Raw genomic sequence first — 9,998 nt, 5'->3', positions numbered from 1 at the left:
CCGTACTACGCCTGCGTGCGTCGCACTACGGATGCGTAGACACTTAAGCATCGCCCCACCCCCTCCCCCCTCTGGCGGCGTTCACGTCTGTGCGCGCGCTTGAGCGCTACAAGATTGAGGTGGCTACCGTAAATGCCTGAAAAACAATCACCAGCTGGGACTCTACCACTGCCTCTAGAGGGGCTATGGACGGTCGTATGGACCTTGGACTTTGGAGATGGGGGATTATGCCACATTAATCTATGTTTAAATCTTGGCAGGCTGAGAATTTCAGGCGGCACTGTCCTAGCCAGCTAAAACTCTTCTCCACCCTATCGCCCTCGCTGCGCCCTTTCTTTCTGTGCCTCCGGAAGTTACTCTTTCAGTAGGCGTTTGGGGGCGGCACTGGTCGATTTTGTTCTCGGTTGCTTGGTTGGACTAGATTTCGGTTCCGCCGGGTGGGCGTTTTAAGGGCTGTGGGCGTCACATTCGTCGGTGTGTGGCCGAGGGGACATGACACATTTTAGGAAAACCAAACGTGCTACTAAGTTGAAGGACTTTTGTCAGGAAAAGGGGCGCCTCTGAGTTTGAGAATTGGGAGCAAGTGGAGTACGAGTGGACAGAAAGACAAGACCCTGACCGTGGGGAATTTGAAGGCCGGCCAGCGTGCTTCCGAAGGCCGGGGGTGGAGGCATTACCGCCTCTCCGTGCCCTCTTCTCTTAACCTGCCCTGGGACAAGGGCCTCGGCCCCGCGAAACTGCGAGTCCTCCAGAAAGACACATCGCTGCTGGGGTGCCCAACCTTTCTGGGATTCGTAGTTTATACCCAGGTCCTGGTTATGTTTTAGCTAAGAGTTCTAATAAGCAGCTGTTTAATGAGCACTTGTGCCAGCCCATATACTACGGGTTTTGTGTATTATTTTAAAAAGCCTTTTAACAATGAGCCTTTAACATTTTTTAGGTGAGTACACTTAGACGAACATAAGTGTCAGAATTGACAAATCCAGGCCTACAGGACTCCAGATCGAGCACTTGTAATTTACTGCCCCAATAAAAAGCTGTTAACATTTTAGCTTTTTTATTTATTTTTTTGAGAGAGGGTCTCACTTTGTCGCCCATGCTGGAGTGCAGTGGCGCAATCACAACTCACTGTAGCCTCTCCCTCCCGAGCTCAACCGATCTTCCCACCTCAGCCTCCCAAGTAGTAGGGACCACAGATGCGCACCACCACACCTGGCTAATTTTATTTTTATATAGAGATGGGGTCTTGCTATGTTGCCCAGCCTGGTCTTGCACATTTGGCCTCAAGCAAGTCTGCCACCTTGGCCTCCCAAAGTGCTGGGATTACAGGTGTGAGCTACTGTGCCTAACCACATTTTAGCTTTTTATTACAAAAATTTTCGGCCAGGCACAGTGACTCACACTTGGGAGGCTGAGGCGGGTGGATCACGAGGCCAGGAGTTCAAGACCAGGCTAGCCAAAATGGTGAAACCCCGTCTCTACTAAAAATACAAAAATTAGCCTGGCGTGGTGGTGGGCGCCTGTAATCCCAGCTACTTGGGAGGCTAAAGCAGAGAATTGCTTTGAACCTGGGAGGTGGAGATTGCAGTGAGCCGAGATCGCGACGCTGCACTCCAGCTTGGGCAACGGAACGAAACTCCATCTCAAAAAAAAAAAAAATTCAAACATTACACCAAAATAGAACAGTATAATAAACTCTAATATACTGGTCACCCAAATTTTGGTTTTTAACTAAATCGCAAGCCTCACCCCTCGGCAAATTTTTTGTGGCAGTCCGTGGGATATAAATTTATCAAGCTAGGTGTGGTGGCTCATGCCTGTAATCCCAACACTTTAGGAGGCCGAGGTGGGCCGATTGCTTGAGCTCAGGAGTTTAATACCAGCCTGGGCAACATGGTGAAACTCCGTGTCTACAAAAAATTAGCTGGGCGTGCTGGCGTGCACCTGTAGCTCCTACTCGGCAATCATCTGAGCCAGGGAAGTCAAAGTCATGCCTGGGCGACAGAGTGAGACCCTGTCTTAAAAATAAATCAGTAAATAAATAATCTATCGAGGAAGCCCCACCTCTCACAGCATTAACTGCTCCAGTCACTTGGTGCTATCCAATGACAGCCTATTTGGCAATTCTTACTGCCTATTATTTGAGAACTTATTACCCCCCAAAAACTAAGTGCTTTGCAAACATTACTATTAATTATAGCAAATATATACTTTGGACTTACCATGTGCAAGTCTTTGCTAAGGGCTTTATGTGCATTATTTTCATTTAATCCTATGAGATTGATGATTTGCCAATTTTACAGATGAAAAAACAGACATAGTAGTTAGGGGTTGGTGGTGTTTTGTTTGTTTGGAGACAGAGTCTCACTCTGTCGCCCAAGCTGGAGTGCAGTGGCACAATCAGGGCTCATTGCAGCCTCGACATCCCAGGCTCAAGCAATCCTCCCTCCTCAGCCTCCCTAGTAGGTGGGACTACAGGCGTGTGCCACCACATCGGCTAATTTTTGTATTTTTTGTAGAGACAGAGTTTTGCCATGTAGCCCAGGCTGGTTTTGAACTCCTGGGCTCAAGCCATCCGCCCACCTTGGCCTCTTAAAGTGCTGAGATTACAGGCATGAGCTACCTGCCCTGCCTGTAGTTAGGGTTTGGACACATTCTGCCTGACACCAACATCTATCCTAACAGCCAGATTACATAGCCTCTTTGTAGTAATAAATGTTGAGTGAATGTGTCAGTGAACATTGCCAGGGTATACATATTTTTTTAATTGTAAACTAAAGAGAGCAATCCACTGTGCCCCAGCACCTGCATCATACCTGCTCTAAAGCATTTACCAAGTTGTATTGCAATGGTTTGTCTACACAGCTAGTTTTCCCTGTAACGACTTCCTCAAGGCCAGGGGCTATGTCTTACTCGTTTTTTTATGTCCCCAGGGATTAGCTAGTTCTTGGGAAACAACTGGGACTTGGGACTCAAAACAGTTTGCTAAGTGAATGAATGAGAGGCCCAGTCAAGCTACTTCCCTTCAGTGCTGCACAGTGCAACAAATAACCAGCTCAGATACAGGTTCAAAGACCACAGGCTTCTCCCTGGACAGCTCAGCTCTCCTCATAACTCCTGAGAAACCCTGGACATGCCAGGGTGTACTACGGAGTGGTTGCATCCGGAAGAGGGGGAGGAAGTCCCAAACACTAAGTAATCCAGGTTTGGGTTGGAAAACAAGGTTGAAGTTACTCATTAGCAGGTGAAAGGGTCAAGGGTCGAATGCAAGGGAGCTGAAAGCAGAGTGGACTAAGCAGCCAGTAGGGGAGAGAGCAGTTAAGGCACACAGAGCACCAGCTCCCTCCTGCCTGAAGATGTTCCCCCAAATTTGGGCAGCTCTGCTCTACTTCTATGGTATTATCCTTAACTCCATCTACCAGTGCCCTGAGCACAGTCAACTGACAACTCTGGGCGTGGATGGGAACGAGGTATGGACTGAGATTGGGGGAAGCCTGTGGTGGAGGCTCTGAGGGACTTGGGTGGATGGCCTAGGATGACTGGAGACCATCTTGGGAAAGGAAGGGAGGAAGGGGGTGTGAGTGTTGTAATAATGAAAGCAAGAAGAAAAATATCAGTACTGTGGCCATCAATGCAGAGGCATGGCAGAATTGGGGGGTGGAGTGGTTACCCAGGTTGATTGGGGAGGGGCAAAGAGGAAAAGTCATTTAATGACTGTCATGGATCCAATCCCCAGTTGGAAAGAGGAAGGCAGCCAACACCTCTACCCCTAAGTCTTGCTGTCTTGACTGATGAAGAGGTTGAACCTATCCTATGCTGGAACCCACCCTCTTTTGCTCCCTTCATTGTCTCTCCAGTTCCCAGAGGTCCACTTGGGCCAGTGGTACTTTATCGCAGGGGCAGCTCCCACCAAGAAAGAGTTGGCAACTTTTGACCCTGTGGACAACATTGTCTTCAATATGGCTGCTGGCTCTGCCCCGATGCAGCTCCACCTTCGTGCTACCATCCGCATGTGAGTGGTAAGGAGGCAGAAGCATCACTGGGTTCAGTCTCTGCCCAAGGTGTGAGAATCCACCCACCAACAGCTGGCCTCTTAGCTGGTATATCTACTATGCTTGGCCCACAGAATTCAATGGCTGTATTAATTGCCCTCTGGAGAAAGATGTGCCTAACCAATGCTTGGTCGCTTGAAACCCAAGGAGAGCTGGGCTTCAATAACGAATACAATGGAGTAAATAGAAGCTGGGACAGGCCAGACATGGTGGCTCACGCCTGTAATCCCAGCACTTTGGGAGGCTGAGGCGGGCAGATCAGGAGGTCAGGAGATCGAGACCATCCTGGCTAACACAGTGAAACCCTGTCTCTACTAAAAATACAAAAAATTAGCTGGGTGTGGTGGTGGGCGCCTGTAGTCCCAGCTACTCAGGAGGCTGAGGCAGGAGAATGGCGTGAACCCGGGAGGCAGAGCTTGCAGTGAGCCGAGATCGTGCCACTGCACTCCAGCCTGGGCGACAGAGCGAGACTCTGTCTCAAAAAAAAAAAGAAGCTGGGACACTGTGGTTGGGGTGATGCTCATTCCTTCCTCCTTGCCACCACCACCTCTGCAGGAAAGATGGGCTCTGTGTGCCCCGGAAATGGATCTACCACCTGACTGAAGGGAGCACAGATCTCAGAACGGAAGGTTGGTTCTTCCCAGCCCTCACCCTCCCCAAGTCCCTTGAGCTTGGTTCTGCATCTCTGTTCTCCTACTTCTCCCACCTACCTTGACAGGCCGCCCTGACATGAAGACTGAGCTCTTTTCCAGCTCATGCCCAGGTGGAATCATGCTGAATGAGACAGGCCAGGGTTACCAGCGCTTTCTCCTCTACAGTGAGCAGGGATACGAGGCAGGAAGGGTTGGAAGGAAACAAGGGAGGGCAGGAGAACTCCTCGCTCTGGGTCCTATGACACCCTCCTAGGAAGAGCTAGGTGCTTCCAGGGGTTTTGACTGGCCTGGCCCCACCTTGCCCTTCCAGATCGCTCACCACATCCAACTGAAAAGTGTGTGGAGGAATTCAAGTCCCTGACTTCCTGCCTGGACTCCAAAGCCTTCTTACTGACTCCTAGGAATCAAGGTAAGGGGTTAAAGTCTCACAAAACAGGATTAGGACTCACCAAGTCTTCTGGTGTTACAGGGTGAAAGAGGCTCGTGTGATGTCACCAGAGGGATGTGGCTAAGAGCTGTGATGTCACCTGAGGGAGGCAGGATGGGTTCTGGGCTACTCAAAAGAGAGGTTTCTGAGTTTGCACTGGATAAAGGGGGCAGAGGGTCATACGTGGAGGGAAAAGAGCCTTAGAGACTCCCCTTTGACACAGGGAATGAAAGAACACGTTCTCCCCCACCCCATTACTATCAACTTTGCTTTTCTCCCTGGACTTCCCTTCTGTCTTCTTCTTTTTCCCTCCTCCCATCACAGAGGCCTGTGAGCTGTCCAGTAACTGACCTGTAACTTCATCTAAGTCCCCAGACGGGTACAGTGGGAGCTGAGTTGTTGGAGGGAGAAGCTGGAGACTTCCAGCTCCCACTCAAGATAATAAAGATGATTTTTCAAGCCTCATCTCATTCTGGGGTTTGTCTCCAGACGTCATTCCCACTCCTCCCATTTCAACACTCCCCCTGGATCCTCTACCACCTAAACCCCCAGCTGGACGGTGTCAGGAAGAACAGAGCAGCAGTAACTCTCACTTTGTAGTGGTATATTTAGGATTTGATGTGACACAATTATTTATTGCTGAGTGAGCAAACCCTTAGCCCCCAAGTGGGGACTACAGGCTTCAGTGCTTCCCCCACGCTGCCTGAGCTACCAGCCCTTCTGCACTGGCCCTCCTGCCAATACTGCCTGCACTGTCACCACTCCCTCTGGCTCCCATGATCACCAGATCCGCCCTGCAGGCTCCCTGTCACCTGTGGGGCCCTATCCAGACCCCCTAATCCACTTGCCTAGCAGCCCCACTCTTCCCTCGATGGCTCAGATCCTGAGATCCAAGGAACATCCTGGGTTTCTCAACCACTCTCTTACTGCAGAGGTCTGTCTATCCTGCCCTGGTCTCCTCCACCCCAGGAGAGTTTTGAAAGGTAGAGAGGACCCTTTGGTCTTTGTTCTCCACCACCACACTTTTTTTTTTTTTTTTTTTTGGCTTCTAAAAAGTGGAAGTGGAAAAAAAAAACAAAAAACTGAAGGTGGGAGAAAAGTAAAAGCAAAAATAACAGCTGGTGAATCCAAGGGCAGTGCCCTCACTGTCCATAAACACAAACACCCTAAATAGCTCTGTTCTCTCCTGTGTATGAAGGGGGGCCCTGCACCCTCATACTCTGGGGTTTCTTCCCCATCCCTGAGGTCCCTATGCTTACAATTTGGGTCATGCCTCACACTTTTCTCCTAAAGCCCACACTCTCTTCACCCTTTGCCCCCACCCCACCCCATGGTCACAGCCCCTTTCCCGGGTCTCCCCTCTGCTCCTCACCCTCCCTCTCCAACCCCTCACTCTCCCAGTCAGTGGCCTCCTCATCCCCACTGGGCTCCCGGAGGCTGACAGCCAGCACCAAGGCCTGCAGGAGACCAAAGAGGCAGGCAAAGTGCAAAGGGTGGGCAGTAAGTAGGCTCAGAACAGCATGGAGCCCATGCAGGGCAGCCAGGAAGGACAGTAGGCCATGTAACCAGAGGCCCAGCGGTCCACGCAGGCCCAGTGTGTCCAAGGCTGCCCGCAGTGGTCGTGAGCACAGGGCCAGCAGGGCAGAGGCCAGCAGCTCCAGCAGATGCAGGGTCAGGTTGGTGGAGATCTGCAGACACTCCTCTGGGCCCCCCAAGTACCGGGAGGGAGTTCCTGGTTCCCCCCGCAGCCAGCCCAACAGCTTCTCACGCCTACCAGTTTTCTCCAATGGGGCTCCTGGCCCAGGGATGCTCAGTCCCCCTTCAGGGGACACCTCTGGTCTCCTGGTGCCACCTGAATCCACATGATCCCATCCGAGTTTGGGACTGGCCCCTCCAGCCTCCAGTCTCCCAGACTCTTGAGTGCTAGAGATAGGCTGGTCCCACTTGAGGGAATCCATTCTTTTCCTCCTTAGCTGCTCAACTTGGGGCTTCTTGCTTGGTTCGGAAGCAGCCCTAGAAACCCTCAATGCCCCCGAGTCCTTGGTCTTGGGATGCCCCACATCTTCCATGGTTTCTGGGGCACTATCCCAGTCACTTCCTGAATTCTCTGAGGAGCTGTCCACCCATCTGGGTTCTGGGTCAGGCGGGTCAGGCCTCATTGGTTTCCGGCGGCCCCAAGAGCGAGGTAGCCAGCCACCAAGCCGTCGCAGGAACATGGCTGGGGTGGCTAATGGGCCCCCAAATTCTGAGGCTGCTTCCTGGCACTACTCAGACTCTCAGGATCGCCTCAGAAGTCAGTCTTTCTGGCTCAGAACAGGTATTTGCCTGGTGATGCAGTCCCACTCTGAATTCAGAAGTGGCTCCTCCCTTCTCTGAATGGTCATGCAGCCTCAAGTGTGGCAAGTGGTTTGCTTCCTCTTCAGTTCTGGGGTAAAGGGAGGCATACCCAAATTCATTCACCATCCACACCCCCACAATCTGAGATTCCACGAATCTCAGATCTGACAAGGCCTGGGTCAACACCAGAGAGTCCTCTCTCTGTTTCCGGATTTCCTTCCCAGCAGGCAGCACCCCAAGTTTCACTCACCAAGACCACACCCCAAGGTGTCCCAGAAACTGGGGAGGCAGTGCTCCATCCAATAAAGCAGGCAGGAAGGTGGCCCCAGGTCCTAGGTGCTCCTGGATCGTGTAGTCTTTAACTGCTGCCCCAAGGGACCTCGAGGAATAGGAATTCTCTTTGTTAGGAGGTGGAATGAAAGTGTCCAGCAAACTCCAGCCAGCAGCGTTCGTCCCTTGATTTAGAGGGCTATGATTTCTAGAAAGTGGCCCGACTGGCCCGCGAACACGCAGCGGAGACGCGGCCTCCGCAAGGTCAGAACTAAGATGTCCTCGGAGATCCCCGGTCGCGAAGCAAAGCTCGGGCCTACTTCGGGACCCACGCGTCCGGGCGCTGTGCGCGGGGACCGCGGCCTCGGGGAGCCGCCGGGAGCCGCGGAGCCCGGAAGCAGCTGCACCAGGACGAGAAGGACCGGCGGGGGCGGTGCCGCAGCTCATGGGGCGGACCCTGCGAATCGACCGCCCCCGTATTCCCCGCGCTGTCCGTGCGCGCCGGACCGCGGGGCGCCAAACCGAGATTAGAAAGGACCAGGACCTTAATATAAATTCAGCTCCCCGTTTTCTCATGCTCCCCTAAACTCGGTCGCCCCCTACAGCCTCCTGCCCCTGGGTTCTTCCCCACATCCCCCACCACTCCTCCATTTCGCATCCAAGACTTCATGAAAGGCTTTCCCAGAAAGGAAAAAATAAGAGTCTTGCGACTCGAACAGCCCTCCCCTGCCCCTCTCTGCAAATTTTAATGCCTGGATTTCATAACAGTGAGCTCTTCTTGTGCCTACCACCTGGCATGAGCAAGACAAGGGAGTGGGTGGTGGGAGAGTGGGGAAGTGTGGGAAAGAAAAGTGTAGACAAATAGGTGGAACGAAGAAGTTTGACTTAAAAGTTTAGATCTGGAGGCTAGAATTCTGGTCCCAGTTCAACCAAGTGTACAAGCTTGATAATTGTGGGCCTTCCTATCACATTGGCTTCTTCCAGCAAAACCCTACCCATTCTCATCTCTAGAGGCATTCTTTGACTTCCCTTATCACCCTGTATTATAATATTTGGTAACATGGGCCGGGAGTGGTGGCTCATGCCTGCAACCCCAGCACTTTGGGAGGCCGAGGCTGGCGGATCACCTGAGGTCAGGAGTTCAAGATCAGCTTGGCCAACATGGAGAAACCCCGTCTCTACTAAAAATACAAAATTAGCCGGGCATGGTGGAGCATGCCTGCAATCCCAGCTACTTGGGAGGCTGAGGCAGGAGAATCCCTTGAACTCGGGGGGCAGAGGTTGTGGTGAGCAGAGATCATGCCATTGCACTCCAGCCTGGGCGACAAGAGCAAAACTGCGTCTCGAAAAAAAGAAAGAAAAAAATTGATAACATGGCTGTTTCCCTCTCCAGCTGTGAACTCTTTGAGGATTGGGAATGTCTTTTTTTTTTTTTCTTTTTTTCTTTTTTTTTATTAATTTTTTTTGCATACAAAAACAATAAACATTTTCTAAAAATACATACAAACAAAAAGATGCGTATCAAACATATTAGGAAGGTTGCACATGGGAAGTCGGGGAATAGAAATGGGGGTGGGAGTTAAAATAAATGAGAGAGGGACTTTATATGGATCAGTGATAATAACTCAATCCTCTATTTGACAAAGAAGAGGGAGAAGGAAGAGGAAGAAAAAGAAAGTGGGATAAAGGATCAGAAAGGGAAGAAAATAGAAAAAATTAGAGTATGACTCCAGGGTAGACCTGTTTTGTTGTCATTGAGTTGGTTGGTTGGTTTGTCTGTTGTATTCTTCATGTTTCGCCAAGTTGGCCAGACTGGTCTCGAACTCCTAGCCCGAAGTGATCAACCCGCCTCGCCCCCCAGAGTGCTGGGACCACAGGCGTGAGCCACCACGTCCAGCCCCCACATTGCCTCTGGCCTCCGTGGTAGACCTCCCAGACGGAGCGGCCAGGCAGAGGAGCTCCTCACTTCTACCCAGACACGGGGCGGCCGGGCAGAGGGGCTCCTCACTTCCCAGACGGGGCGGCCAGGCAGAGACGCTCCTCACTTCTTCCCAGACGATAGGTGGCCGGGCAGAGGCGCTCCTCACTTCCCAGACGATGGGTGGTCGGGCAGAGGCGCTCCTCACCTCCCAGACGATGGGTGGCCGGGCAGAGGCACTCCTCACTTCCCAGATGGGGCAGCCGGGCAGAGGCGCTCCTCACTTTCCAGACGATGGGTGGCCGGGCAGAGGCGCTCCTCACCTCCCAGACGATGGGTGG

General features: G+C 52.0%; 2 protein-coding genes across 3 annotated transcripts; one reads left to right on the top strand and one right to left on the bottom strand.

Moving 5' to 3' along the window:
- Positions 1-30: 30 nt before the first annotated feature.
- On the top strand, positions 31-5,602 carry APOM (apolipoprotein M). 2 transcript variants are annotated; one of them, XM_055264548.2, is made up of 6 exons: positions 31-940; positions 3,858-4,019; positions 4,608-4,681; positions 4,771-4,869; positions 5,016-5,114; positions 5,457-5,602. In XM_055264548.2, exons 1-6 carry the CDS (start codon positions 855-857, stop codon positions 5,480-5,482), a joined length of 546 nt encoding a protein of 181 aa, XP_055120523.1. In that variant the 5' UTR covers positions 31-854; the 3' UTR covers positions 5,483-5,602. The 2 variants fall into 2 exon arrangements, with proteins under 2 accessions (XP_055120523.1, XP_055120522.1); XM_055264547.2 differs by having other exon boundaries at positions 31-3,470; positions 3,858-4,012.
- A 117-nt stretch (positions 5,603-5,719) lies between these two features.
- C23H6orf47 (chromosome 23 C6orf47 homolog) lies at positions 5,720-8,154 on the bottom strand. The gene is made up of 2 exons (XM_063632558.1): positions 7,720-8,154; positions 5,720-7,557 (listed from the first exon to the last, which is right to left on the bottom strand). The coding sequence occupies exon 2, from the start codon at positions 7,346-7,348 to the stop codon at positions 6,467-6,469; it is 882 nt and encodes a 293-aa protein (XP_063488628.1). The 5' UTR covers positions 7,349-7,557; positions 7,720-8,154; the 3' UTR covers positions 5,720-6,466.
- Between the last annotated feature and the right edge of the window lie 1,844 nt (positions 8,155-9,998).

The sequence above is a fragment of the Symphalangus syndactylus genome, chromosome 23, assembly GCF_028878055.3.
Source record: "Symphalangus syndactylus isolate Jambi chromosome 23, NHGRI_mSymSyn1-v2.1_pri, whole genome shotgun sequence".
NCBI lineage: Eukaryota > Metazoa > Chordata > Mammalia > Primates > Hylobatidae > Symphalangus > Symphalangus syndactylus.
This window is presented reverse-complemented; position numbering and strand designations above follow the sequence as displayed.

Bases quoted from the DNA above. Each gene is read 5' to 3' on its own strand.
- APOM (XM_055264547.2), top strand. From the start codon at position 3,357: ATGTTCCCCCAAATTTGGGCAGCTCTGCTCTACTTCTATGGTATTATC. The intron at 4,682-4,770 runs GTTGGTTCTTCC...CTACCTTGACAG, and splicing joins CACAGATCTCAGAACGGAAG to GCCGCCCTGACATGAAGACT. The intron at 5,115-5,456 runs GTAAGGGGTTAA...CTCCCATCACAG, and splicing joins ACTGACTCCTAGGAATCAAG to AGGCCTGTGAGCTGTCCAGT.
- C23H6orf47 (XM_063632558.1), bottom strand. From the start codon at position 7,348: ATGTTCCTGCGACGGCTTGGTGGCTGGCTACCTCGCTCTTGGGGCCGC.